The following is a 26,585-nucleotide window of genomic DNA, read 5'->3' as shown; positions in this document are numbered from 1 at the left end:
CCGGGAACCCCCTCCACCCTCCGCCCGTCGCTAGGTGGAGCGGGGCGGTTCGCAGGGCCAGCGGCTTGGGAGGGGTCGACTAAGTGAGGACTAAGGTGACGCAGGGCTGGGGCTTCAGTTTCTGTACCTTAGGTGGGGGTGGTGTCCACCTTCCCACTCCCGCTCTCCCAGGGCTCTTGTGGGGGTTGGATTGGTTTGGGTTCGGGAGGTCTGCCCACCTGTTAGAGCGTTCAGGAATCTTTTTAGTGCCTCTCCCCATCCTGTAGGTAAGGAAACTGAGGCCCAGAGAGGGCAGCGACTTGCAGATATCACACAGCATATCAGTGATGGAGCTGGGACTAGCGGGATGTCTGCTGTACAAGAGTGAAGAGTTCACGGTGTTGCCGAGAGGGGTGGGGCTGGGGTCGGGGTGGGGCTGGGTCCCCATGAAGGTTCACCCCACCATTCCAGCTGTGCGTATCCACTTGGCCTGGTGCCTGCAGACCCCATCGTGTAGGTGCTCCCGGGGGCATTGTGCCCCTCAGATGGCTAAGATCCAGAAGAGGAGGCATCCCATCTCCAGCTCCCTACTCTGGCCTTGCTGCTGGTCCGCGGTGTGGACACAGACACGTAGCTGTCCCTCTGGGCCTCAGTTGGTCCATATGTAAAGAAAAGAGTTCAAATCAATGATCCAGGCTATCTCTGTGGCTCCTCAGTCTAAGACGGGGGTACCTGGGAATAGGCCAGGGGTGCCTACCCCTGGGCTTAGGTCCAGCCTGGAGGCCTAGCCGCCATCCCTTCCTTTCCCGCCAGCCAGCTCCCCCCAGAGGTCCTGCAGCTGGATCCTGGGCAGCAGGTCACAGGGACAGGTGCCCGCAGTCTGTGGGCTGACCAGCCTTGGGCCCTGCACTTATTCAATCAGGCTGTCCTCTGTGGTTTCCCACTGGGCTCTGCTTTCTGTCCACAGCCAGGCCTGTGGCCATGGGCTTGTCCCAGGGCCCTACCTGAAAGGCTCTGGGAGGATCTACAGGGTTTCAGAGCCGGGGAAGGGGTTGGGGCACTGGGCTCCCCATCCCTTCAGCTGGCCCCTGTCCAGGCCTTGGCATTGCTCATTCCTCTCACTGATATGGAGAGACCCATGGAAACATGCTGAGGACAAAACACAACGCTGTTCCCGGTGGGTCAATTAGGCTTCCCCAGGTAAAAGGTGGGACAGCCGACTTGGCCGTGAGATGACCTCTTACTCCAACCCTGGCCAGACAGGCTCAGATACCTACCTGTCTCAGAGCCTGGCCACGGACTGACTCCTGATCCTTAGGATGACTCAACCTTCCCAAACTCTGCATGGTCACAAGGGTACCCCTAAGAGTGGTACCACCTTCTTAGGGGTACCTTCCATCCATCATGCATCTGCTGTATGCTGGGCCCTGTGCTGATGCCCTCGCTCGTGGACTTCAAAGTAAGGCCTTTGCTGTAGAACACGGAGGTGCCTGGTGCTTTGGGAGCATACTCTGTGCAGAGAGGTTAGAGAAGGCTTCCTAGGGGAGGGGACACTGGAGGTGGGTTTTGAAGGATGTGTAGGAGTTTGCTGATGAAGGAAGGAGAGATATTCCAGACAAGTCCACAAGCAACAGGAACCACTGGGTCACTTTCTGTGGGCAGGGCTGATGAGGGCCTAGCCTGCAGCAAGTGTCAGCTCAAAATATTCTTGTTTCTGTCCTGGAGTGAGCTACCAGTGAGCACAGCTGTGGGGCTGGGGTTCAGGAGCCCTGATGGAAGCTCTAAGTGGCACAAGTGTCCCATCTGGATGAGGGAAGCCTGTACTGCCAGAAGAGAGATGGCAGCTTGCCAGGCTTGGCTGTGGGAGGTTGTAGGGCTGTGGTCCCCAGGTGGGGGTGGGGTTGGGGAGATTCAAGGCATTTCCTGGAGTTGGTGGCAGCTGAACTTGAAGATGGGTGGGGGTTTTGGAGTCTGGGACATGGGCATTTGGAATACAAACCCAGAGACTTAAAGCAGTAATAGACCTGTCTGGCTGTTGGGAGGCAGGACAACGAAGGGTGGGGTAGGAAAGGCTCCCCGGGGCCTGTGGTGGCCGGTCCCACCGTGACCTGCCCCTTGGTGGGGCAGTATGCCAAGGGAACAGGAGGCCACGCCCCACGCACATAGACACCCCATGGCAAGAGGGCATTGAGCCTGGTGGAAGGGGCGGGCAGGGCAGCTGGGGCATCTCCACGACTGTAAGCCATGCTCTGTGCTGCTGCTGCCCCTCAGTGAGTGTGTGCGTTACCAGGGCTGTGTGTGAGTGTGAGTGTGCACGTTACTGGGGCTGCATGTGAGTCTGTGCATTACTGGGGCTGTATGTGTGTGAGTGTGCACGTTACTGGGGCTGTGTGTGAGTGCAGGTCCCTCGGGCCATGTGTGAGTGTGAGTGTTACTGGGGCTGTGTATGAGTGCGGGTCCCTGGGGCCATGTGTGAGTGTGCGCGTTACTGGGGCTGTGTGTGAGTGCAGGTCCCTGGGGCCATGTGTGAGTGTGAGCATTACTGGGGCTGTGTGTGAGTGCGGGTCCCTGGGGGTGTGTGTGTGAGTGTGTGCATTACTGGGGCTGTATGTGAGTGTGTGTCCCCAGGGCTGTGCTGTATGAGTGGGGCAGGGTAGGGGGAGGCGTTGCAAGGCAGGGTCTGGCTGCCCTTGGGTCTATGTGGGAGTGCAGGATTCCTGGTGTGCTGGGGGCGGGGTGGGCTTCTCCAGAAAACTCCCCTGAGGACCCCGACCCCCACCCCTTCCCACACACCCGCTCCAGGGGACCCTGGGCCTGAAGTGCAAAGGTGGGAGTGCTGTTCCAAAACTTCCGTGCTCCTGCTGTGCCCTTTCCTTCTCCCCCAGCCCCTAGGAGGGGCCTGGCCAGGCCGCTGGGAAGGAGAACGAGCTGAGTCTGGAGCCCCCATCTCTGCCTTTAGCATGGGTGCCTGGAAGCCATTAGAGACCTGGGTGGTGCCTGCCCTGGCCCTGCCCAACAGGCTTGGATTCCTGGAAGAAGCCGGTGGCCCTCTCTGGGCCAAGCCCTGTGCCAGGCCTGGCAGCTCCCAGAGGCAGGGAGGATGTGGCAGTGGCCCCCTCCCTGCCAGGCTCCTAGTTCAGCGGCTGCAAGAAGGGCTCAGCAGACAGGGCCTGGGCCCCCATACCCAGCACAGCTGCCGGCTGGCATTCGGGTTTCCTGCCTCCTCTTCCTCCTCCCCTCCCCCACAGGCTCTCACATTGTTTTTCTTTTCCAAGAGCTTCTCTATGTGGAGCTAGGCCAGGAAAATGAGGAGTGTGTGTGTCTGCCTCTGTGTGTGTGTGTGTGTGTGTGTGTGTGTGTGTGTGTGTATCTGCTTCACTTGGGGATGAGCATGTCTCCTTGCATGTCCTTGTACCTGTGTGTCAGTGTGCTGGCATATGTGTGTCTTCAGGCGTGTCTGTGTCTACAGGCAAATGTCTCTCCATGCACCCGTGTCGTTGTGTGTGCCTGTCGGTCCATCTGAGCATATGTGTGTCTGCCCCTGGGTCTTTGCATCTGTGCATGGGATTGCATGTCTGTGTGTGCACAGATGTTTGTGAATGCACATGGGCATCAAGGCCAGCCAACTCACTGCACAGGCGGAGAGACTGGGTCACAGAGGCACAGGCTGCTAGGGATCTCCTGGGGTGTCAGTGGTGTACATGGAACCAGAGCCTGGATCTGTATGGCTGTGTCTGGGTGCGTGACACAGATGTTATCGGGGTCGGGGTGTACATGTTGTGTTTATGGAACTGTGGGTAGTAAGAAAGCATCGCCAAATACTCAAATATCCCAGACTATTAAAATGCAAATTCCAAGCTCCACACCTAGCAAACATGACTCTCTCAGGTATAGGGCCAAGTGTCTGGGTGAATCTGAAGGACACCCTGATGAAGAAGCACTGGTCTCTCTCACACATCCCCCCTTCTACACATGGGGAAACTGAGGCCCAGAAAGGGACAGTGGCTTACATGAGGTTGGTGTCAGAGCTGGGCCTAGACCTCATGCATGGTAAAGGCAGACAGACAATAAACAAACAGCAAATGGCCTAGAGAAATGCAGCGGGGTCGCTGAGCAGCATGGAGGAACCTTGACAAAAGGTCATGAGTTTTAAAAAATACTGCTCCACGTGGTGGTGTAAACCTCCAATGCCCAGCTCCATAGTTGAAGGTAAGAGTGGGCAAAGCAGTGGAGGGAACAGGGTTGGCGTTTGCCAGGAGAAGCCAGAACAGGAGGGGCCTAGGGCACAGAGGGTGCTGGCAAGGGAGAGATTAGGAGCACAAAAGGTGAGCTGGGAAAGAGAGGGACATGGGGGTGGGCAGTGCAGTGGTGGGATCAGTGGCTTGCAGCTCCTGCTGGGATTGGAGAGTATTTCAAGTTGAGTCCTAGAGGGAGTAACCTTAGAATTGAGGCTAGGGAGGAATCAGTATTGGTAATGACACAGGGAGGGGCCATCAGAGTGGTCAGGTTCTTATAAGAACTCACTCTGGCTGTTGCTGTTGAGAATGGATTTGAAGGAGGTGAAAGTGCATGATGGGCAGGGAGGTGGGTGTGGGTACTGTTGCCCAGGTGAGTGAAGGTGGTGTGGACCCTGACAGGTTAGTGACTGTGGACAAAGAAGGTGGATGGAAGGCAGATGCACAGCAGATAGACTGACAAGGTTTGGCGGTGGGTGGGGGAGGAAAGAAGGCAGATTTCAGGGTGCCTCCAAAGCTGGAAGGAGTGAGGAAGTGCCTTCTCTGGAAGGAGTGAGGAAGTGCCTTCTCCCGGAGGAGCACACAGGAGGAGCTGGTCACGGGGGGAATGGAGGCAGCAAGTTCTATTTTGACCAAGGTGAGCCTGAATCATCTATCAGGCATCCGGTTGGAGGTATGGGAAGCTCTGAGGGCAACCTGGGCTGGAGAGGGACTTGGAGTTGGGGACATAGCGAGATGGCTCGGGAAGGGATAGCATGAGAGGAGAAGGGGGCCCAGGGCCCGATGACAGCCGCACTCGAGGGATAAGCCCAGGGGGTTCACCTGGGAGGCTGACGAGCAGCTGGAGAGGAGGGGAAACCTGGAGAGGAAGACGTGGAAGCAAGTGAGGCAGGGAAGCAGGTGCCACGGTGGGTCCAGAGGGCACACCGTCACAGGGGACTGGAAACCAGCCTGGCACAGGTGGCCGGGTGACAGAGCGCCAAGCAGGTAGACGGAGTGGAGACAGCAAGTGTGGACCACTTTGGAAGGACCTTAAAAGGGAGGTGCCAGGGGAGGGGAGAAGAAGGTGTCAGGAGACACTTCAGCAGGGGTAAGACCCCTGGAAAGGACGTCACTGGCTAGGGTGGGACTGGCAGGAGGGAGTCCTTCGGCTCAAGGAAGGAGAACCCCTCTGTCCTCTCAGGGGCAGAGAGGAGGGGGCCGTGGGGCTTGACAGCTTCCTTTTTCACTGCAAACCATGACGATAGATCATCTGCCGAGAATGAGGTGGGTTAGAGATTGGAAGAGGGTGGAGAGGGGACATAGAGGGCTGCCAGGCAGCCTTGGGGACAGCCAGTGCCAAGTCCCACCGACAGTACACTGATCACTCAGAAAGGGTGGGTCTTAGGGGCAGGTGTGAAGATCTGTGGACCAGGGCTCTCTGCCTAATGGGGAAGGAAAGGTGTGATGTCCCAAGGGGCTGTTGGTGGGTGGCAGTCAACAGAGGCCACAGTGGAGGGAGACTGGGGACAGAGAGGGACATGCCTCTCATTTATTTTAAGGAGGAGGAGGGCATGGCTCATAAATGGCAGAGCCCAGTGCTGGGCGATGGGGAGGCTGAAGTGAGACACAGAGAACAAGAGAGCTGTTTGCGGTGAGTCAGGGTGTCAGGAAGGGGTGGTTCCGGCAGAGAAGGGGAGAGAACATCCTGCTGCACTCTCAGAAGCCCTTTCCATCTGAGGACTGGTTTGTTTCCATCATCATCCCCAGCGCGTGCATTCATTCAGCAAATCCTTACTAGAGTTTGAATTTGGACTCATAGATACCATAAATGGAGGTAATCATTTTCTTCACCTCCACTCTTTAAGGAATAAATGAGATCGTTCACCTAAAGCCCTGCGCACAGTGCCTGGCTTGTGGCCTGCCCTCCACAAATATCATTGTCATCATGTGTTGGGACTAAAACAGTGGTCAGGACCCAGTCCTGGACCACAGCAAACTCACAGCCTTGGTTAAAGGTACAGAGCAGACACATAAATGACAGGGTAAGTTAGTGCAGTGATGGAGACACATAAGGGGCTGATGGACCTGGCCTGAGGTGCTCCAGGAGGGCTTCCAGGAGGAAGTGATACCTCAGAAGAGTCTTAAATATGAGAAGAGTTAGCCCAGTGCAGGAAAAGGCAGGGAGGGGACTCCTGGCACCAGCCCAGTGCCCCCGCCTGGGTCCTGTGCGGAAGTTGGATAGTAGTATAGTATAAGCCATCAGTGTGTGAGCCGGGATCGGGAGAATAAAGAACAGATCAAGGTTTCAGATTAGCGCCGCTGGGTGAAGGGATTGGAGCAGGGAGTCTGGAGGCCACTGAGGAGGCCTTTGCGGGCCCTTGCTCCACCAATCCTGCCTCACTGGGACTCTCCTGGAACAGAACTCTCTCCTCCCACCTTGGTCGTTCTGTTCCCTCCGCCAGGGCCTTGGCGCGGCTGATCTTCGAGACTGACGGTGGTCGCAGTCCAATAACGGTTGTGTTCTCCCGTAGGTCCGAGGAGGCGTCCTCCGCCCGGTGGCCCAGAGGGAAGCGGGGCACGGCGTCATCATGCACAGTTGTATCGCGTCCGCCGCGCGTCCCCGGAGCCGCCCCTGAGCCCGGCCGCGAGTTCGAGCCCAGGGCCCGCCCGGCCGCACCATGAGCCACGGGCCCAGCCCCCGGCTGGCCGAGTCCCCGCAGCTGTCCAAGGGCAGCCTCCTGACCATCCTGGGCAGCCCGTCGCCGGAGCGCATGGGGCCTGCCGACTCCTTGCCGCCCACGCCGCCCAGCGGCACGCCCTCGCCCGGGCCGCCGCCCGCACTGCCCCTGCCCCCCGCGCCCGCGCTGCTGGCCGACGGCGACTGGGAGAGCCGCGAGGAGCTGCGGCTGCGGGAGCTGGAGGAGGCGCGGGCGCGGGCGGCTCAGATGGAGAAGACCATGCGCTGGTGGTCGGACTGCACTGCCAATTGGCGCGAGAAATGGAGCAAGGTGCGCGCTGAGCGCAACCGCGCGCGCGAGGAGGTGCGCCAGCTGCGCCAGCGCCTGGACGCGCTCACCAAGGAGCTGGCGGGCGCACGGCGCGAGCGCCAAGAGGCGCAGGGCGAGTGCGAGGCACGGGGCCGCGAGCTGGCGCGGCTGAGGGGCGCCCGGGGGGTCGCCGACCAGACGCGCGACGGCCCCGAGCCGGAGGCGGAGCGCGAGCCAGTGCGTGACGTCGGGTCCGAGAGGCCGCCAGGCAGCCAGGTGCGCGGCGCGGGCGGGGCGTTCGCGCTCCAGTCTCGAAGTGGGCGGGGCCGATTGTCCTGAGCTGCTGGGCTCAGAAACGAGCTAGTAAAGGCCTGGCCTCCTGGAGGTTTCACTTCTCCAGGTCGGGTTCTACCCTTGCGGGGCCTCACATCATTTTCCTTCCGGAGACCTCAGGGTGGAGAATCCCAAGTTCTGTGATCCCTCCACTCCCACACCTGAGAAGTCAACAGAACCAAGGAATCATCCCCTTTGAGCCAGGAGAGGGATCCAGCAGCTTGCCTGGAAGTTAGCTGATTCGTAGCAGAGCCGAATCCATTGATTCAATCAGAGCTGAGCGGTGGGAGAAATCAGGGCACTGGGATCACAGAGGAGGTCCCTGACGCAGGCTTCACAGAAGCTTTCCTGGAAGAGGTCACATTCAAGCTGAGACTAGAATGATGAGTAGGAATTAGCTGTGAAACGTGCCAGGAGGGCAGGACGACGTGGCTTGTACCTGGAGTACCAGCTACTTGGGAGGCTGTGGCTGCGGCAGGAGGATCCCTTGAGCCCAGGAAGTCGAGGTTGCAGTGAAATATGACTATACTGCTGCACTCCAGCCTGGGCAACAACTCCACCTCTAAAAAATAAAAATTAAGAAAAAAAGTGCCCGAAGGCATTCCAGCTGATAGAAACTGCCTGTGCAAAAAGTCTAGAGGCCGAGAGGGCCTGGTGAGTTTGGAAAAAGGCAGTAATAGCAACGGCCGTCATTCACTGGGCGCCCACGCAGCACTTAGCCGAGCATGTGCGTCATCTAGGTAACCCCCACAGCAACCCTCTAAGATATTTGCTCCATGGGGAGGATCCTGAGGCACAGAGAGATTCAGAAGTAAGGTCTGGGCTGGGCGTGGTGGTTCACGCCTGTAATCCCAGCACTTTGGGAGGCCAAAGCTGGTGGATCACCTGAGGTTGAGTTCAAGACCAGCCTGGCCAACATGGTGAAACCCCATCTCTACTAAAAGTACAAAAATTGGGCATGCTGGCGGGCGCCTGTAATCCCAGCTACTCGGAAGGCTGAGGCAGGAGAATTGCTTTAACCTGAGAGGTGGAGATTGCAGTGAGCCGAGATCACACCATTGCACTCCAGCCTGGGCAACGAGAGTGAATCTCCATCTCAAAAAAAAAAAAAAAAAAAAAAAAGCAGCAGCAATGTCTGCCAGCCGGTGACAACTTGCTGGGGTTTGAACCTGGACAATCTGGCTCCAGAGTCCAGGGTAATAATCAGGATGGCTGCTGCATTAACAGTGGGTGCAGAGGGCACCCTCTCCTGAGCCAGCAGGCCTGTTACCAGAAAGCCACCTAGGGGCAGGGTCCAAGCTCAGTTCCCCAGCTCTGTCCCCAGCTCAGTCCCTGGACAGGCCAACTCCTCCAGATAAGACTGCCCCCTCCTCTCTCCTGCCCAGCCCCCTCCATCCCGTAGGCTAGCGTGGGCACTGCTGCCTCCTGTGGCTGAAGTCCTCTCTTCCCTGGGGTGACCTGGTGTTTGGAGGTGGTGTTCACTGCGCACAACGCTGTTCCTGTCCTATCCTTATTCCAGTTGTCGGTCACAGGCCAGAGGGCTGTGGGCAGTGGCAGGAGCCCTAGGCTTGCAGTCGGAGTTTGTTCTCCAGCCCAGCCTTTTCATGCTGTGGCCCAGAACAAGTCCTCTCTCTCCCTGTTCCCCATTCGTAAAATGGGGCTTTGGACCAGGTGCCACCTCCACCTGAATAATCTGAGATACAGAAGAGTAGCTCTCCTCAGGGAGTCCTCAGGGCCACCGCTCCAGCCCAGCTAGGGAAACCGAGGGCCAGGCCAGGAAGAGGCTGGTCCAGACTCATCTGGAAAGGCTGTGGGAGAAGCTGGAACAGGGGCTGTGGTCCTTGTGGGTTTGTGTCAGAGACAGGCCTTGGAGATGGGCGGGGCGGAGAAGAAGGGCAGGATGGCAAGAAGGAAGGGGGCTCGGCCCTGGGTTCCTAATTTCTCAACTGCTTCCTGTCTGGGAGCTGGCTCTCCTCACAGGCACCGCTTGCCCGTGTCACCAGTCTCCCCTTGCCTTACTATTTGCCCCTGAAAAAACAGGATCTTAGAGCTAGAATTCCTTTGGAAGGAATCTAGGCTTAAGCCATTATAGGAATTCCTGCTTCAACATTTGTTCCCATCGGTGCCTCACCGTAGGTTTGCATACTTCCAGTGACAGGGAGCTCACCACCTCTCCTGGGGAATCTTCTAGGATACAGGGAACCATGGTGGCTGACACTCTGCAGCTCCAGGAGGTGAAGGGGGAGGCCCAGAGCAGGGTGTGTCTTCCTTCTCCAGAGATGGAGAGGCAGGCAGCAGAAGAGGAAACAGGCCCAGAGACACTGTGTGACTTGCCCAAGGTTACCCATCAAGCTGATCTCAGACCCAGGGCCTGGCTTGGCGGCCACTGGTCCAGCCTCCACCTTGGTCCCCGCAGGAACTGGAGCTGGTGGAGAGCCTGCTGAAGAGCATGCCAGAGGAGTCTGAGGACTGCTGGGAGGCGCGCAGCCTGGGGGCTGGGGGCCCGCAGGGCAGCTCAGGCCGCCAGGAGCGCAGCCGGCTACCCTGGGAGGACACAGCTGCCACGGAGGAGGAGGCCTCCAAGTTGACCGCCCTGCGGCTACGGCTGGATGAGTCCCAGAAGGTGCTGCTCAAGGAGCGAGAGTGAGTCGTGGGAGGCGGGAGGGGGCAGGGCCAGGGCCAGGCCGTGCTACAGCGCCCTCAGAATCACAGAACATTAGACTCACGAAGATGACAGGTAGTGTTTAGACTGTATCTTGGAACTGTAGAGCAGTGGTGTTCCACCCAAGAACTCAGTGCAAGTTTTTATTTATTCATTCAAATAATACGTTACCAGGCACCTGTTCTGGGCCAGGCACTGTGCTCTGCCCTGAGGATACAGCCGTAAATAAGACAGAAGCCCCTGCCTTCCTGAAACGTACTTTCTAGTTGGGGGAGAGGGCTGTGGGCAGGGTAAAAGCAGGGAATGGAGACAGGGAAGTTGGAAGGTTGCAGCTGGGACCTTGGTTTTGGACGTGTGAGTTTGAGATGGCAGGGAGGCAGCTGGGGATGTGAATGAGTCTGGAGTTCATGAGACAGGCCTGGGCTGGAGGTAAAAATGCAAGAGTCACCAGTGAAGAGATGATATTGAAAGCCATGAGCTGGGCCAGGCGCGGTGGCTCACGCCTGTAATCCCAGCACTTTGGGAGGCCGAGGTGGGCAGATCACTTGAGGTCAGGAGTTGGAGACCTGCCTGACCAACATGGTGAATTGAAACCCCATCTCTACCAAAAATGCAAAAATTAGCTAGGCGTGGTGACAGACACCTGCAATCCCAGCTACTCAGGAGGCTGAGGCAGGAAAATTGCTTGAAGCCGGGAGGTGGAGGTTGCAGTGAGCCGGAATTGTGCCACTGCACTCCATCCTGGGCAACAGAGCAAGACTCTGTCTCAAAAAATAAATAAATAAATAAATAAAACGATGAGCGTGGACAAGGGCCAAGGAGTGAGTGTGGATAGGGAAGAGGTCAGAGGATCCAGCCCTGAAGTGCCAAGTTTAGAGGTCAGTTAGAGGAAAGGGAAACAGCAGAGGAGACAAGAGAAGGGAGCCGGGCTGGGAAGGGGAACCACAAGAAACCGTTTCCCGGAGGACAGAGTGATCAGTAAGAACAGGGCTGAGCCCTGACCATTGGATTTAGAATGTGGAGGTCACCAGTGACCTTGATCAGAGCAGTTTAGAGGGCACGAGCTTGATGATAATGAATATTCTGCAGTTTTTCTGTCCAGAAATTAAATACGTCAATAGCATAACCTATCTACACACTCCTTTTTTAAAAAATCAATATAATGGCCAGGTGCAGTGACTTATGTCTGTAATCATAGCACTTTGGGATTCCGAGGCAAGAGGATTGCTTGTGGCCAACCTGGGCCATACAGCAAGACCCTGTCTCTACAAAAAAAAATATATATATATATATATTTTTATATATATATAAAATTATATATATATATTTTTATATATATATAAAATATATATATATATATTTTTTTAGACAGAGCCTCACTCTGTCAGCCAGGCTGGAGTACAGTAGCACAGTCTCGACTCACTGTAACCTCTGCCTCCCATGTTCAAGTGTTTCTCCTGCCTCAGCCTCCTGAGTAGCTGGGATTACAGGCGTGTGCCACCATGCCTCTGGTGCATGTTCTTTGTAGTTCTCCTGGAACTGCATTCCCTATCCAAGTGCAAGTGCCCAGCTCACATTGTGGGGAGGTGGTCGGGGTTCCAGAGCACTGAGCATCCCCGGGCAAGTACCTCTCTCCTGCTGCACCTCAGGCTCATCTGAAAATGGCTCCAGGAGGTGGCGGCCCCAGCACTGGCCACTCCACTCCTTGGCCCACCTTGTTCTTCTCGAAGAGCTGTCAAAGACCACCCTGCTCCTGTCTGTTTTGTAGACTATGTTCCCCGCAAGGCTTGGTCTGAACACATGGTTCTGCAGATAGAAACACTGGAAAACACTGTCCAGTGACCCGAAGAGAGGGTTCTCTCTTGCCATCGTCACTGTGTGGGATCCCTACATCCTCCCATAACCCCCACCCTGCCTTGATCTTGAATAAGGCACTGTAGGTAACAAGCATGATGCCTGGCCCTGGCAGAGTAGGTGCTCACCAATGGCTGAGCTCAGCATCACCTTCCAGCACGCTGCCCTTCATGACCCCACACCACACTGGCCTCTCTCTCTGAGAGTGGAACACTCCACGCCTCCAACATGGGGTTCCCAGAGGGGACAACCCAGAGGGTGGCTAAAAAACTAGCCACCAGACCCGGCTAATTTTTGTATTTTTCATAGAGATGGAGTTTTACCATGTTGGCCAGGCTGGTCTCGAACTCCTGACCTCAGGTAATCCACCAACCTCAGCTTCCCATAGTGCTGGGATTACAGGCATGAGCCATTGTGCCTGGCCTACAAAAAAAAAAAAAAATTAGCTGGGAACGGGGCTGTGCCACTGTAGTCCCAGCTACTTGGAAGGCTGAGGCGGGAGCATCGCTTGAGCCCAGGAGGTCGAGGCTGAGGGAGCTGTGATTGTATGAATGCACCAGTACCCTCCAGCCTAGGTGACAGAGAGAGACGCTGTCTCAAAAAAAAAAAAAAAAAAATCACTATAACGCCTTTGTGAAGATGTAGGCAGAGGTCAGGGTGATGCTTTTGCAGACATTGTTGCATCTTTGGCCAAGGAATACCAAAGATGGCCAGCAAACTGCCAGAAGCTGGGGGAGAGACATGGAACGGATTATTTCTCGCAGCCCTCAGAGAACCAGTCCTGCCAACAGCTTGATCTTGGACTTCTAGCCTCTAGAAATATGAGAGAATAAATTTAGACTGTTTAAGCCAAACAAGCAAAAAAATCAACCTAGTGCACTAACTGAAATATAAAGTAGAAGTGAAAGTAACTTTTTTTTTTTTTGGAGACAGAGTCTCGCTCTGTTGCCCAGGCTGGGGTACAGCGGCTCTATCTCAGCTCACTACAATCTCTTGTCTCCCTGGTTCAAGCAATTCTCATGTGTCAGCCTCCCGAGTAGCTAGGACTACAGGCACACACCACCACGCCCAGCTAATTCTTTGTATTTTAGTAGAGACAGGTTTTCACCATGTTGCCCAGGCTGCTCTCGAACTCCTGAGCTCAGGCAGCCCACCTGCCTTGGCCTCCCAAAGCGCTAGGATTACAGGTGTAAGCCACTGCGCCCAGCCTGAAAGTAACTTAAAATACACGTGTTGTGATATGGAAGTGCTTGGGCATAGCTCCTCTAGAAGAAAGGGTGAAGTGGTCAGAGTGGGTGTCTTTAAGTGGGATGATAGTGACGATAGTTATAACAGCAAAGACATAGCACGTGCTCCGAGTCAGGTGCTGTGTTGAAGGCTTACATGTATCTGCACATTTAAGTCACCTCGCAGGACAGCTACAAAGGCGGCTCATGCAGGTGTGCAGACTTAGCAACTCAAAGACACAAGTGGTGTCACTGCGATGAGCTTTCTTGAGAGATGAACAGCCTTTGGTAAAGTTCTGAACAAAGCAAAGTGCAGCCGGGCACAGTGGCTCATGCCTATAATCCCAGTACTTTGGGAGCTCGAGGTGGCAGGATCGCTTGAGTCCAGGAGTTCCAGGTTGCAGTGAGCTGTGAACAGACAGGAACAGGGTAGTCTTTAAGAGATGAGCCTGGGGTACAGCAGGAGGGAGGTACTTGCCCAGAGATGCCCAGTGCTCTGGAGCCCTGACCACCTCCCCACAATATGAGCTGGGCACTTGCACTTGGGTAGGGAGTGCAGTTCCAGGGAGTGAGCTGTGATCTGCACTCCAGCCTGAGCAACAGAGCCAGATCCTCTCTCTAAAAACAAAGAAAAGTGCAGTCTTCCTTCAGTTTATACAGTGATTCCATTCCTAGAAAATTCAGTGTATGTTAGTATAAAAATTACTTTCTGTTTCAATGTAAATCAGAATGAGGCTGTAGGCTCAGATCATCTCTACCCCGAGCAATGTCCAGTGGGCTGTGCATGCATTCAGTAGGATGCAGGATGCATCCTGATGGGCAGGACGCCCAGGGCATTGCAGGGAGTCAGGCACCCTGGCCCCCGTCCACTAAATGACCCCTAATCATTGTGATACCCAAAAATGTTGCCATGGGTTTTCAACATGCCTCCTACAGGGTGACGTTGTCCCCTCTGGGAACCCCATGTTGGAGGCGTGGAGTGTTCCACTTTCAGAGAGAGAGGCCAGTGTGGTGTGGGGTCATGAAGGGCAGCGTGCTGGAAGGTGATGCTGAGCTCAGCCATTGGTGAGCACCTACTCTGCCAGGGCCAGGCATCATGCTTGTTACCTACAGTGCCTTATTCAAGATCAAGGCAGGGTGGGGGTTATGGGAGGATGTAGGGATCCCACACAGTGACGATGGCAAGAGAGAACCCTCTCTTCGGGTCACTGGACAGTGTTTTCCAGTGTTTCTATCTGCAGAACCATGTGTTCAGACCAAGCCTTGCGGGGAACATAGTCTACAAAACAGACAGGAGCAGGGTGGTCTTTGACAGCTCTTCGAGAAGAACAAGGTGGGCCAAGGAGTGGAGTGGCCAGTGCTGGGGCCGCCACCTCCTGGAGCCATTTTCAGATGAGCCTGAGGTGCAGCAGGAGAGAGGTACTTGCCCGGGGATGCTCAGTGCTCTGGAACCCCGACCACCTCCCCACAATGTGAGTTGGGCACTTGCACTTGGATAGGGAATGCAGTTCCAGGAGAACTGCAAAGCCAGGGTGCTTCTAGCCACATAGGGTGCCTGGGCCTGAATACCAAGGCAAGGATTTTGGACTTGGGCTCAACAAGTGCAGAGGGCACACAGCAGGGCCACCCTTGGTGAGGACTCCAAGCAGAGGGCCTTGGTGGGCTCACCCCCATGTCTGTCCCTTCCCCAGGGATAAACTGGCATTGAGCAGGAACATTGAGAAGCTAGAGGGGGAGCTCAGCCAGTGGAAGATCAAGTATGAGGAGCTGAGCAAGACCAAGCAGGAGATGCTCAAGCAGGTGAGTCTTGGAGACCAGAGGGTCTTCCTGGAGGCGGCAGGATCACGCTGTTGAATTTCAGTAGTGGAGATGGAAGAGAGAATTCATTCATTAATTCATCCAACAGTCGTTCTTTTTTTTTTTTTTTTGAGACAGAGTCTTGCTCTGTCGCCTAGGCTGGAGTGCAGTGGTGTGATCTCGGCTCACTGCAACCTCCACCTCCCAGGTTCAAGCGATTCTCCTGCCTCAGCTTCCCGAATAGCTGGGATTACAGGCACCCGCCACCACGCCCGGCTAATTTTTGTATTTTTAGTAGAGACAGGGTTTCACCATGTTGGCCAGACTGGTCTCGAACTCCTGGACCCAAGTGATCCTTCTGCCTTGGCCTCCAAAGTGCTGGGATTACAGGTGTAAGCCACAGTGCCTGGCTTTATTTATTTTATTTTATTTTATTTATTTTATTTTATTTTATTTTATTTATTTTATTTTATTATTTATTTTATTTTATTTTATTTATTTATTTTATTTTATTTTATTTTATTTATTTTATTTTATTTTTTCTGAGTTGTTCTGAGTGCTGGGCAGGCAAGGTCCCTGCCTTCAGGAGCTCACTTTGTGGGGGCTGTGGGCATGGGAGACCGACAGTCACCAGGCAGATTCATAAGTTATGAAGGAGTCAAAACAGAATGAGAGAGATGGGGTGGTAGGTCAGGGAAGGCCTAAGAAGGTGGCATTTGAGGCAAGACCTGAAGGGGCTAGAGGAAGCTGTCCTTGAAAAGATACAGGGGAGAGTGTTCCTGGCAGAAGGCACAGCGGTGCAAAGGTCCTGAGGCAGGAACAAGCCCAGCGTGTGCGGGAAACAGGGAGGGCCAGGTGGCTGGAGAGCAGGAAGTGAGAGGTGAGGCCGCAGGAGGGGGCCTTGTAGACCAGGATGAAGACGAGGAGGCTGGATGTGGCATTCATTGGGTTCCTATCTGTACTAGGTGTCACTGAAGCCTCATGGCAGCCCAGGGAGCTGGGTCCTCATGTCCCCATCTTACAGATAGGGAAACTGAGGCTCCAGAGAAGGGAATCCACCACTGCAGTGTGGGGGCTCAGAGCAGGCTGAGCTGCCACTATGGCCTCCTGTGCAGGCCTCAATGGCCACCAGAGGGCGCAGCCACCCAGGGAACGCCACACTGGATCGGTGGGTTTCTAGCAGCTGGGAGGATCACAGAACTTTAGAGCCTGAAACTGTCCTGGAGGGGACCAAGACTGGTCTTACATGAGAATCTCTTAGGAAATCTCCTAAAATACAGATTCCCAGACCTCGCCTCCACCCTCCTGAATCAGCACCTTTCAGGGCTGGGTCCAGGACCCTGTTCTTTTAGTCTTTTCAAATTATGAAGTATAATCATTCGAAGAAAAGCGAATGAAACACAAATGTACAATTTAGTAGAAAATTATAAAGGTTCTCTTTTGTATCTGGTGTCTCTCCCTCAACATTATGTGTTGAAAACTCATCCGTGTGTTACAGGGAGCAGCAGTTTGTTGGGGTTTGCTGTATACCGCAAGAAATGTTATTGTCTTAAATGCACGCCAAGCAATTCCGATGCACCTGTGTGCAGAGCAGTGTTGGAATTAGTCACTGTACACTGAGGGCGGCCCTGTGCCCAGGCCATACAACGACACAAAGGTGGACAGACACACAAGCTCCCCGTCCTCCCAGGCTAGCTTTCCAGTGGGGAATGGGATGAGGAGGCCCCTCCTCCAGGCCAGGTGGGCAGAAGAGGCATTCCTAAGGAGGGGGCCTTTAGGTCAAGGCCTGAGAATAAGAAAAATCAGTCCTACGAAGTGTCTCAGAAAGATCCACGCATGTGCAAAGGCCCTGTGGTGGGCAGGAACTTGGTGTGTCTGAGGAACAGAAAGGAGTCCATGGTGCCTGGAGTACAGTGAACTAAGGGGAGAGCGGCGGGTAGGTGTCCAATCATGCAGGGCTTTGTGAGAGCATAGAGAGGAGTTGGACTTTACCCTAAGGCACCTGGGAGCCATCAGAGGCTTTGTGGGAGGAGGGTGGTATGATTGCATTCATCTTTGTTAAAAGCTCCCTCTGGGCTGCTGTTGTGGAAAACGGGTTGACAGAGAAGGGCCAGGAGTAGACACTGGGAGGCTAGACAGTAATGAGGAGGAGAGACATTGGGAGGAGCAGAAGTGGTCAGATTCGAGGTCTGTTTGGAATACCTGGTGCCTGCCCCATTTGGGCGCTGCCTCAGGCTCCACACTGAGCACTCCTGCACTGGCGCCCACCCCCGGAGCTGGTTCCAGGCTATATCCTGGTGGTTCTCATGACCAGGTGGGGCCTTATCCCTGCAGCTCAGCATCCTGAAGGAGGCGCACCAGGACGAGCTGGGCCGCATGTCTGAGGACCTGGAAGATGAGCTGGGTGCACGCTCCAGCATGGACCGGAAAATGGCCGAGCTGAGGGGCGAGGTGAGGCCATGGATGGGACCCAGGAGGACCTGGGTTTAGGGGTCCTGGGGCCCTGCTCCATCAGCAGGTCACTGGGAACAGGGCAGGGGCCAGGACTGTGCTCTGAGCGGGGCCAGCCACATCCAGTGGTGTCCTGATCTGCAAGAGGCAGGCCTCTCTCCCACACAGAGGCCAGAAGCGCCCTCACATCCTGTACACCATGAAATGAGCCCAGCTTAATTATAGCCAATGCAGCTGGATCTGCTTCCTGGAGCCAAAAATGGCTCCAGGAGGTGGTGGGGGCGTCCAGCTCAGGCCCTGCATGCCCCTTCCGCTGGGAGTCCTCACTCTGCCCTGCCCTGCTGCAGATGGAGCGGCTGCAGGCCGAAAACGCCGCGGAGTGGGGCCGCCGGGAGCGGCTGGAGACAGAGAAACTGGGCCTTGAGCGGGAGAACAAGAAGCTGCGGGCACAGGTCGGGGACCTGGAGGAGGCGCTGGCCCGGCGGCGGCGGCAGACAGCCAGCGCACTGGACTGCGACCTGAGGGCCAGCCAGGCCGCGCTCTTCGAGAAGAACAAGGTGGGGCAAGGAGTGCAGTGGCCAGTGCTGGGGCCGCCACCTCCCCATCCAGCCAGAGCGCAGCCTCCCTACTATGTGTCAGGCCTGGTGATAATTATGGTAGCTGCATGTATTCAGCACCTTGTGTGCTAGACCAGTTGGTAATTATAGTAGCCGCATTCATTGAGCACTTACTATGTGCCAAGCTCCACTCTAGGTGCCAGAGACACAGCACTGAACAGACAGATGTGGCCTCCCCTCTTCCCCTCATGGAGCTGAAGACTTACTTGGCGGATGTACACGTGGCTCTCTCTGTCACACAGATTCATGCCAATCACACAGCTTCATGGTCACCAGCAAGAAGAGGGGATACCAGGAGACCTGGCTTAGGCCCACGGTCCTGGAAATACCTCCCGGAGGCAGTGACATTTTAAACTGAGTTCTCAGCCAGGCGCAGTGGCACACATCTGTAATCTCAGCACTTTGGGAGGCTGGGGTGGGCAGATCACCTGAGGTCAGCATTTTGGGACCAGCCTGGCTAACATGGCGAAACCCCATATCTACTAAAAATACAAAAATTAGCCGAGCATTGTGGGCACCTGTAATCCCAGCTACTCGGGTGGCTGAGGCAGGAGAATCACTTGAAACCGGGAGGCAGAGGTTGCACGGAGCTGAGATTGCACCACTGCACCCCAGCCTGGGTGACAGAGAAACTCCGTCTCAAAAAAATAATAATAAATAAATAAACTGAGTTCTCCGGGAAAAGCAGCCGTTAACTGGTAGTGTGTGGATTTAGGGGAGGGGATGGAGAGAAGTTAGGAATAACATGAATAAATGTCCGTGGTGAAAGAGACACAGAGCTTTGGAGGAACAAGGCCAGTGTGCTGGAGGGGAGTGAGCAGGGGGATGTGGTAAGTGAGGCACGAGTGTTGGGACTCTTCGAGAGAGTTTAAAGCAGAAGGGGAGTGTGAGCAGTCTGTGTGGGCAGAGGATGGGAAGACAGGCTGGGGGGAAGCTGTTGACATTCCCTGGACAGCAAGAGAGGGAGGAGACCTGGACCAGGTTGCAGTCAGTAGAGATGGAACAAAAAGGATGGACTCAAGAGACCTTTAGGCAATGCCTATTCCCATTTTACAGAAATGGAAACTGAGGCTTGGAGAACTCACAGAGCTCCGGGGTGGGCACCTCTTTTGCTGGCTGCCCTTCCTCTTCCCAACCACTCTGAGCTCTGAGACACCCATCCATTCCCCAGCCTAGCTCATTCCCAACCCAGGGCTTTCAATGCCATACGCCCCTGAAGACTCCAGACCTCATCCTTCCCCGGAAACCCCGACCCTGCTCCAACAGCTCCAGGGTAGATCCAGTAGCATCTGAAAGTTACACATCCAAACCGGAGCCACAGGTTCCACCCACCCAGCCTTCTCACCTCCCTGGAAGGCACCTCCAGCCTCTGGCTGCTCAGCCAAACCTCTACTGCTGATACTTCAGACAACAGATGGAGAGATTCTGGGAAGGAGAGACACCCAGCATCCCTAGAACTGCCTGACCTCGTGGGACTCCCTGGCATGGCGCCCAAGCTGATACTGATTCCCTCCTCCCTCCCACCCCATCCCTGTGCCCTGTAGGAGCTGGCAGACCTGAAGCATGTGCATGGCAAGCTGAAGAAGCAGTTCCAGGAGAAGGTGGCAGAGCTGGCACATGCCAACCGGCGGGTGGAGCAGCACGAGGCTGAGGTGAAGAAGCTGCGGCTGCGGGTGGAGGAGCTCAAGAAGGAGCTGGCCCAGGCTGAGGACGAGGTGAGGACCACAGAGGGGCAGGGGCAGCAACAGACCTTGGCCAGGGAGGAGTGGGGGCCGCAGGGTCATCCTGGCTTCTCCATTCTCAGCCCCTGGTACCTGGCACAAGCCTGTCTCTCAGGAGTCGCCCAGGATAGAGTGGGTAGGTGCGTGATGAATGGATGGCAGGATGGACATGTGGGTGGGAAGATGGGAAGAAAAATGAACAGAAGACAAGATGGATGTGTGCATGGATGAACCAATGGGTAAAGGAATGAATGGATGGATGAATGGGAGAGAGAGGCAGGGCGGGCAGATGGATGGGTGGATCCAATGGATGTATGAACAGATGATGGCTGGATGGGTAGAGAGTGGACAGACGGATGGACAGCTGACTGGGTCAGTGGGTGGAAGAACGAATGCAGAGGGAGAAAGAAGGCCAGGTTGACGGGAAGATAGATGTGTCCGGGAGAGTGGGAAGGCATGGCTAGGCATGCTAGATGGGCTGCTGATTAGATTAATGGATGGGGAGTGGTGGGTGACTGTCTCCATGGGCAGATGAATATCTCCCTGGACGAATGGTCCGATGGACAGACTGATGGGGACAGAAGGATAGGAGGTGGATGGCTGCATCAGTAGTGCAGGGCCTGGGAGGATGGGTAGATGTGCAAGAGGAGGCAAAGGGGATGGAGAGGAACCAAAGGATGCTTTTCTAGAAGAGGTAAGCCTTAGCCTAGGCCTCAAGGAGCAAACACTCTCGGAGGAGCACCTTCCCAGGGAACAGCAGTAGGAGTGGTTTTCCCTGGGCGGGTGGCCAGCCTTGCCCAGCCCTGGGTGACCCTCGTGCTTTCGGCCCTGCCCACCCCCACAGCTGGATGAGGCCCACAACCAGGCACGTAAGCTGCAGCGGTCGCTGGACGAGCAGACGGAGCAGAGCGAGAACCTGCAAGTGCAACTGGAGCACCTGCAGTCCAGGTGGGCCCTGGGCAGGGAACAGAAACAGGGCAGAGACTTCCAGCCAGGGAACCCTCCGGTCAGGGACGGAGGCCAAACCAAGGCTGGAGGGGGAGACGAAGAAGGAAGAGATCCAGGTGCCTGGAGCCAGAATCCTGTCCCCTCCGGGCAGGAAGGGCCAGAGCCAGGAAACCAGGGCAGGGAGTGCAGGAAGTCAGGCCAGCTGCAGGCCCTGGAATTGTCTCCTCTAGCAGGAGGGCTGGTGGGTAGAGTGAGGGCAGGAAGGGTGGGCTGGAGAGGTCAGGCCCAAGGCTTGGGGCAGTGGGTGGGGCCAGCAGGGCTCAAATAGGCAGCCCTCAGCGTTACTGGGCCCAGGTGACACCAGGACAGCAGGGATCTGAGAGACTGGTGAGCAGGGACTCGTGGAGGGGCCCCAGGCCTGGATCCCGTCCACTGCCAACAGGCCCCACCCAGCACACTCTGCCTCCCTCTCCCAACCCTGTCTCTGTCCCAGCACTCTGTGAATCACAGAGCCAGGCGATATCAGAAAACTTCAGTCCAGGTCCCTCCCACTTCACAGCTGGGAGGCCCAAGGAGCATCGGAGCCACAGCATTGACCTGTGCCGGGCCCTGAGAATGCACTTAGTTGCATTCTCTTCTTTCGTGGAATAGAGGGTGCCCGGTTCTGCAGCCAGACTGCCTGAATGGTCTGAAGCCTGGCTCAGCATTAGCAGCTGTGTGGCCTTGGGACATTTATTTAACCTCTCTGTGTCAGTTTCTTCATCTGTAAAATGGGGATGATGATAGTTCTTACCTCTTGATTGTTGTGAGTATTAAATGAGCTGATCCATTCTTAAGAAAGTACCTGGAGGCATGGTAGCTCACACCTGTAATCCCAACAGTTTGGAAGGCCAGGGCAAGAGGATTGCTTGAGACCAGGAGTTTGAGACCCCCTGGGCAACAAAGCAAGACCCCATGTCTACAAAAAATACAAAACTTAGCCAGGCATGGTGGTGTGTGCCTGTAGTTCCAGCTACTTGGGAGACCGAGGCAGGAGGATCACTTGAGCTCAGGAGTTCATAGCTATAGTAGTGAGCTGTGATCACACCACAGTACTCCAGCCTGGGAGACAAAGTGAGATCCCGTCTCTAAGAAAAAAAGAAAGAAAGAAAACACCTGGCACATAATAAATGCTGAGTGATTGTCAGCAGCTGCTGCTATTACTACTGTTACTACTACCGCTGCGGAGGGGCTTATATTTGGGTTACATATTGTGCGTCAGCATCACGCTGCTTCTATGAGAGAAAGGAAAGATGTTTTTTCCTAGGGGGCTGGCAGATGAGGAAACTAAGGCCCAAGAGGGTAAGTCTTTCCATGGCCACACAGTTGGTGGGTGGCCAGGCAGAATCACCCCTGGCCATCAGCCATCCAAGCCCTTATTTATTGAGCATTTACTATATGCTGCTGTTTGCTGAGATCTTGTGGCTTAGAGTATGGGCTGCAGAGACCTAACAGCTATTGTGCCATGGTAAACTGAGTCTCAATTTCCCCATCTGCCTGGGATGACGCCCATAAAGTGTTGTGCAGGGGCCCAGGCGTGGCTCCAAGTCAGGACCCATGCCTGGCTGGCTCTGCCCGCTCTGACCCTGCAGCACACACCCTTCAAAAGACCACTTAGCCTTGGGGCTTTCCCGCAGTCTGGGTCACATTGTTCAGGAGCCATAAACTCCAGAAGTGGGCAGGCAGGCTCTGCTGGGCCTCTCAAGTGCTTCCATCGGGGAGGGTGGGGCCACCCAGGACCGCTGTGTCGTTTTATTTTCCAACTTTTTGTGCTTTAATGTTCCGGGGACAGCTCACTAAATCACTGTGCGGTAATGGAGGCCCCCGCCTGTGCCCCCCCCTTACGTGTTAATAATTCATGCCTTCCAGTAAGATGCAGCCGGGGCGGCCACTTTGCTGGGGGGTTGGGGGAGGGATCGGCATTTCCTTCACCAGCTCTTCTTAGACTCAAAGTTTTCCTCGTAAATTTTGACTTTAGGAATTTTAATGTGAGGAAGAACTAGGGCTGAGCCCTTTCTCACTGACACTGGGAATGTAGAGGGCTCAGCCCACCCTGCACTGTCACCACCAACCAACTCTGCTGCCTGTGCTCTGAGAGCCAGGCTTGGGTTCAAATCCTGCAGCATGACCTTGAGCCAGCTCCTTCACCTCTCTAACTGCTCAGCTGCTCTGGCACCACCCACTTCAGTTCAGAGCTCTGCCCCACTCCCCACCATCTGTGTGACTTTGAGCAAATGACTTCACCTTTCTGTGCCTCGGTTTCCTTGCTTGTAAAATGGGGGTGATAATGGCACTTCCATCATATAAGGAGATTACAGGAGATGAGACAGCAGGGAAAGCACCAGGGAAGGCTTAACTGCTCCAGCACCAGCTGCAGCCGCCTTATCGGGGGACTACCGGCCAGGCTGCTCTAACCTCCTGTCACCCCCACCCCACAGGCTCCGCAGGCAGCAGCAGAACGCTCCCCTCTTCGGGAAGATCCGAAGTGCTCGCTTTGGCACCGAGGAGGCCGGGGATGGAGCCAGTGACCTGGACGAGGACGAGGACCTGCAAATCCAGGTGGCCTAGAGCTTCCTGTGGCTGGGCAGGATGGGCCGCCCCATACCTGCCCAGGGTCCAGGCTAACCAGCCACTCAAACTGATGCAGCGCCTAGGCTCACTCTGGGACCAGTCCCTGCCACAGCCGACTTTCTTCTCTCCCAGGGATGGCGTCAACAGTCCCACCTATCAACGCCCTGTGGAAAGGAAGCCAATGTTATATATATACATATATATATATATACACACACACGCGCGTGCGCGCGCGCACACCCAGGAGTCTTTGGACCCATTTGGTTTTATAAATACAGGACAGCTCCAAGGCCCAGTCCAGATGACCTCACCCACCCAGGACTTCATGCAGGGCTGGGCATGTTGGGGGCAGTTGTTGGAGCCCCAGCCTGGGCTGCCTCTCTAGGCTTCGCTGTTCATCATACAATGCAGTGAACCCAGTTATTTGTAATAAATGAAGTTCAAGTTCTTGGGGCATCTGAAAGTATGGCAGATGTGGGCGGGGGTTGTGGGGGACAGCATCGGCCTGCACCTGACACTGAACCAGAGCTCAGGAATGTCAAGTAACTTAATGAGTGAATGTGAAGAAGAAAGAATGAATGAATGAGGCCAGCCACGGTGGCTCACACCTGTAATCCCAGAACTTTGGGAGTCCAACGCAGGTAGATCGCTTGAGCCCAGGAGTTCAAGACCAGCCTGGGCAACATGGCCAAATCCCGTCTTTACTAAAAACACAAAAATGAAAAAAAAAAACAAAGCACAAAAATGAGCCGGGTATGGTGTTGGTTGCCTGTAATTTCAGCTACTCAGGAGGCTGAGGCAGGAGAATCGCTTGAAGCCAGGAGGTGGAGGTTGCAGTGAGCCGAGATCACACCATTGCACTCCAGCCTGGGCAACAGAGCAAGACTCGGTCTCAAAAAAAAAACCCACAAAGAATGAATGAATGAACATCTGAGCTGCTGAGCAGTCTGGTATCCACTCTTGTGGCGAGGAGGAAGAAAGTACAGTACATGCCTACTCTAGAGACTTCAGTTCTGGCACCCGATGGATTCATGTCTCTGCCCCTTATTAGCTGTGCAACCTCTGGGAAGCTACTTGCCCTCTCTGAGCCTCAGTTTGTTCATTTATAAGATGTCTCAGAGCTATCACAAGAATTAGGTTAACCCAGAGCTCGGTAAAGGTTAGTTATATTAAATACCTAAAGGTTTTCCCTGGAGAGGAGGGATTTGCCAGGTGGGCGCAGGGGATGAAGTTCAAGTATTGATGGAAGTTTACCTAGAGGTAGGTGTGGACACAATAAATTACAAACCCTTTTTTTTTTCCCCCAGCCTTGCCCTAGGTAGCGAAATTACAGGCAGTTTTATTTTTGGTATTTAATTTCTACACCTTCTATAACCAGCAGATTTATGTTAAATCTGATGGTAACAGTGACTAGAAACACGGTAGCAGGCTGGGCATGGTGGCTCATGCCTGTAATCCTAGCACTTTGGGAGGCTGAGGCAGGCAGATCACCTGAGGTCAGGAGTTCAAGACCAGCCTGGCCAACATGGTGAAACCCTGTCCCTACTAAAAATACAAAAATTAGCCGGGCCTGGTGGCAGGCGCCTGTAATCCCAGCTACTTGGGAGGCTGAGGCAGAAGAATCGCCTGAACTCGGGAGGCGGAGTTTGCAGTGAGCCGAGATTGCACCACTGCACTCCAGCCTGGGCGACAGAGCAAGACTCTGTCTCCAAAAAAAAAAAAAAAGAAACACGGTAGCATACACTTTTGATCTTTCACAGTCAAAGTGGCTTTCAGGGCATCTGCTCTTTTGATGGGACCCTTTAGGTAAATTCTCAGTACCCGGGCCTGCTTTCTGCAGAAGGAAGCGTTGCCAGGATTATTCTAGCATAAAGAAGGTGGTGAGCTCCCTGTCTTTAGGGCTGTGCAAGGAGAGGCTAGGGCTCCAGCCTGGCCCCAAAGAGCAGTTAAATTCGGTTGACAAAGGGGCTGCCCGCTAGGGGTGGGAGAGCTGCACTAAATGATTTTCTCTCGGTGTGGCCTAGTTAAGAGGGAGCCCTGAGGCCACAATGCTCAGAGCTGTCCCAGGGACACCAGGGACACCTGGTGCTGGGTCTCAGGGTCACCAGGAGCCCTGGGGATTGTGAAGAGGAGAGAGGCAGACCCAGGAGCCCAGCTGGGCGCTAATAAATAAGGACACTGAAAAATTTTCTGTTGCCAACACTAAATTAATGATGTTAGCGAGGTGGGTTTCCTGCCATGGCAAAGCCCCTGGGCTCTGAGGGGGATGGAGAGGCTGAGTGAGACAACCATGGGGACTCCCGCTTTGTGGCCAGTGGAAAGTCAGCGCCAGTGGAAAACAGGGCTTTGAGAAGAAGGTCATTTCCTGCCAGGGATCTGTCTGCTTTCTCTCCCAAATAGGAAGTTGGTCCCAGAAAAGGCTGAAAGTGCTGCCCTTTGACCCTGAAGAGCTAGGAGGCAGGAGCCAGGCCCTCACTGACACTAGCTCTAAGAGCCACCTCCGGCTGGACCTGCCAGACCTGCCATTCCCAGACACAGAGCAGACCCTGTCTGGCGCGGCCAGGCTCCCCCAGACTCCCTGGCACCACCTGTGAGATAGCACTGAGCAGGGGCCTCATTACAGCCCCTATCTCCCAGGCAGACTGCTCCTAAGAATGTCAGCAAGGAGAGGGTCTGGCTTCCCACCTCCATGGTACACAAGAAAACAGGCCTCGGGAGGGGAGGGACGGTTGCAGATAGGGCTTGGAGATGGTCCCAGCCTGGAACGTGTGCTGCTTCTGCTCACAGCCCTTCTGTGGCTCCCCAGCTTACCAGCAGAGAAAGTCACCTAGTGGTCATGGCGGCCACTGCCAAAAGAAGCATTAGCTTTGCCGCATTTGATACTTTAAAAAATATTTAACGCGTTGCCAACATTAGTAATGGGAGGTTTTCCCACAAAGGCATGGAGTTTCCTCTCTTGAGAAGTTAGCATCTCTGACCAGCCTGGACTCACTCCCACATGGCTACAGCTGCTGGGCTGAGAGGAGGCTCCTCCCTGGGGTGGGACACAGGCACCCTGGGCACCGCAGTCCCCACCACTCCCTGCAGCCTTCCCCTGCACTGCCCTCACTCATTTAAATTACTGCCCCACTCCTGGAGGCATTTGAAGATTTTTCCTCGGGCTTAGTCCAGTTTCTCTTTGAG

The 26,585-nt window shown here is 55.0% G+C and overlaps 1 protein-coding gene across 2 annotated transcripts; it reads left to right on the top strand.

Moving 5' to 3' along the window:
* On the top strand, window positions 1–23,850 carry CCDC102A (coiled-coil domain containing 102A). Of its 2 annotated transcripts, none has more exons than XM_063598015.1 (9): window positions 1–95; window positions 6,728–7,204; window positions 9,933–10,159; window positions 14,950–15,058; window positions 17,390–17,506; window positions 17,854–18,063; window positions 19,668–19,838; window positions 20,689–20,792; window positions 23,270–23,850. In XM_063598015.1, the coding sequence occupies exons 2-9, from the start codon at window positions 6,875–6,877 to the stop codon at window positions 23,397–23,399; spliced, it is 1,398 nt and encodes a 465-aa protein (XP_063454085.1). In that variant the 5' UTR covers window positions 1–95; window positions 6,728–6,874; the 3' UTR covers window positions 23,400–23,850. The 2 variants fall into 2 exon arrangements, with proteins under 2 accessions (XP_063454085.1, XP_034796149.3); XM_034940258.3 differs by having other exon boundaries at window positions 6,728–7,459.
* Window positions 23,851–26,585: the final 2,735 nt, after the last annotated feature.

This window comes from Pan paniscus, chromosome 18, assembly GCF_029289425.2.
Source record: "Pan paniscus chromosome 18, NHGRI_mPanPan1-v2.0_pri, whole genome shotgun sequence".
Lineage (NCBI taxonomy): Eukaryota > Metazoa > Chordata > Mammalia > Primates > Hominidae > Pan > Pan paniscus.
The sequence above is the reverse complement of the archived record's forward strand: the minus strand, read 5'-3'. Positions and strand labels throughout refer to the sequence as shown.

What these genes read in the sequence shown, in the direction of transcription:
- CCDC102A (XM_034940258.3), top strand. Translation starts at nt 6,875, where the DNA reads ATGAGCCACGGGCCCAGCCCCCGGCTGGCCGAGTCCCCGCAGCTGTCC. An exon ending in TGGCCGAGCTGAGGGGCGAG is followed by an intron (nt 17,507 to 17,853) that starts GTGAGGCCATGG and finishes GCCCTGCTGCAG; the next exon opens with ATGGAGCGGCTGCAGGCCGA. An exon ending in CTGGAGCACCTGCAGTCCAG is followed by an intron (nt 20,793 to 23,269) that starts GTGGGCCCTGGG and finishes CCCACCCCACAG; the next exon opens with GCTCCGCAGGCAGCAGCAGA.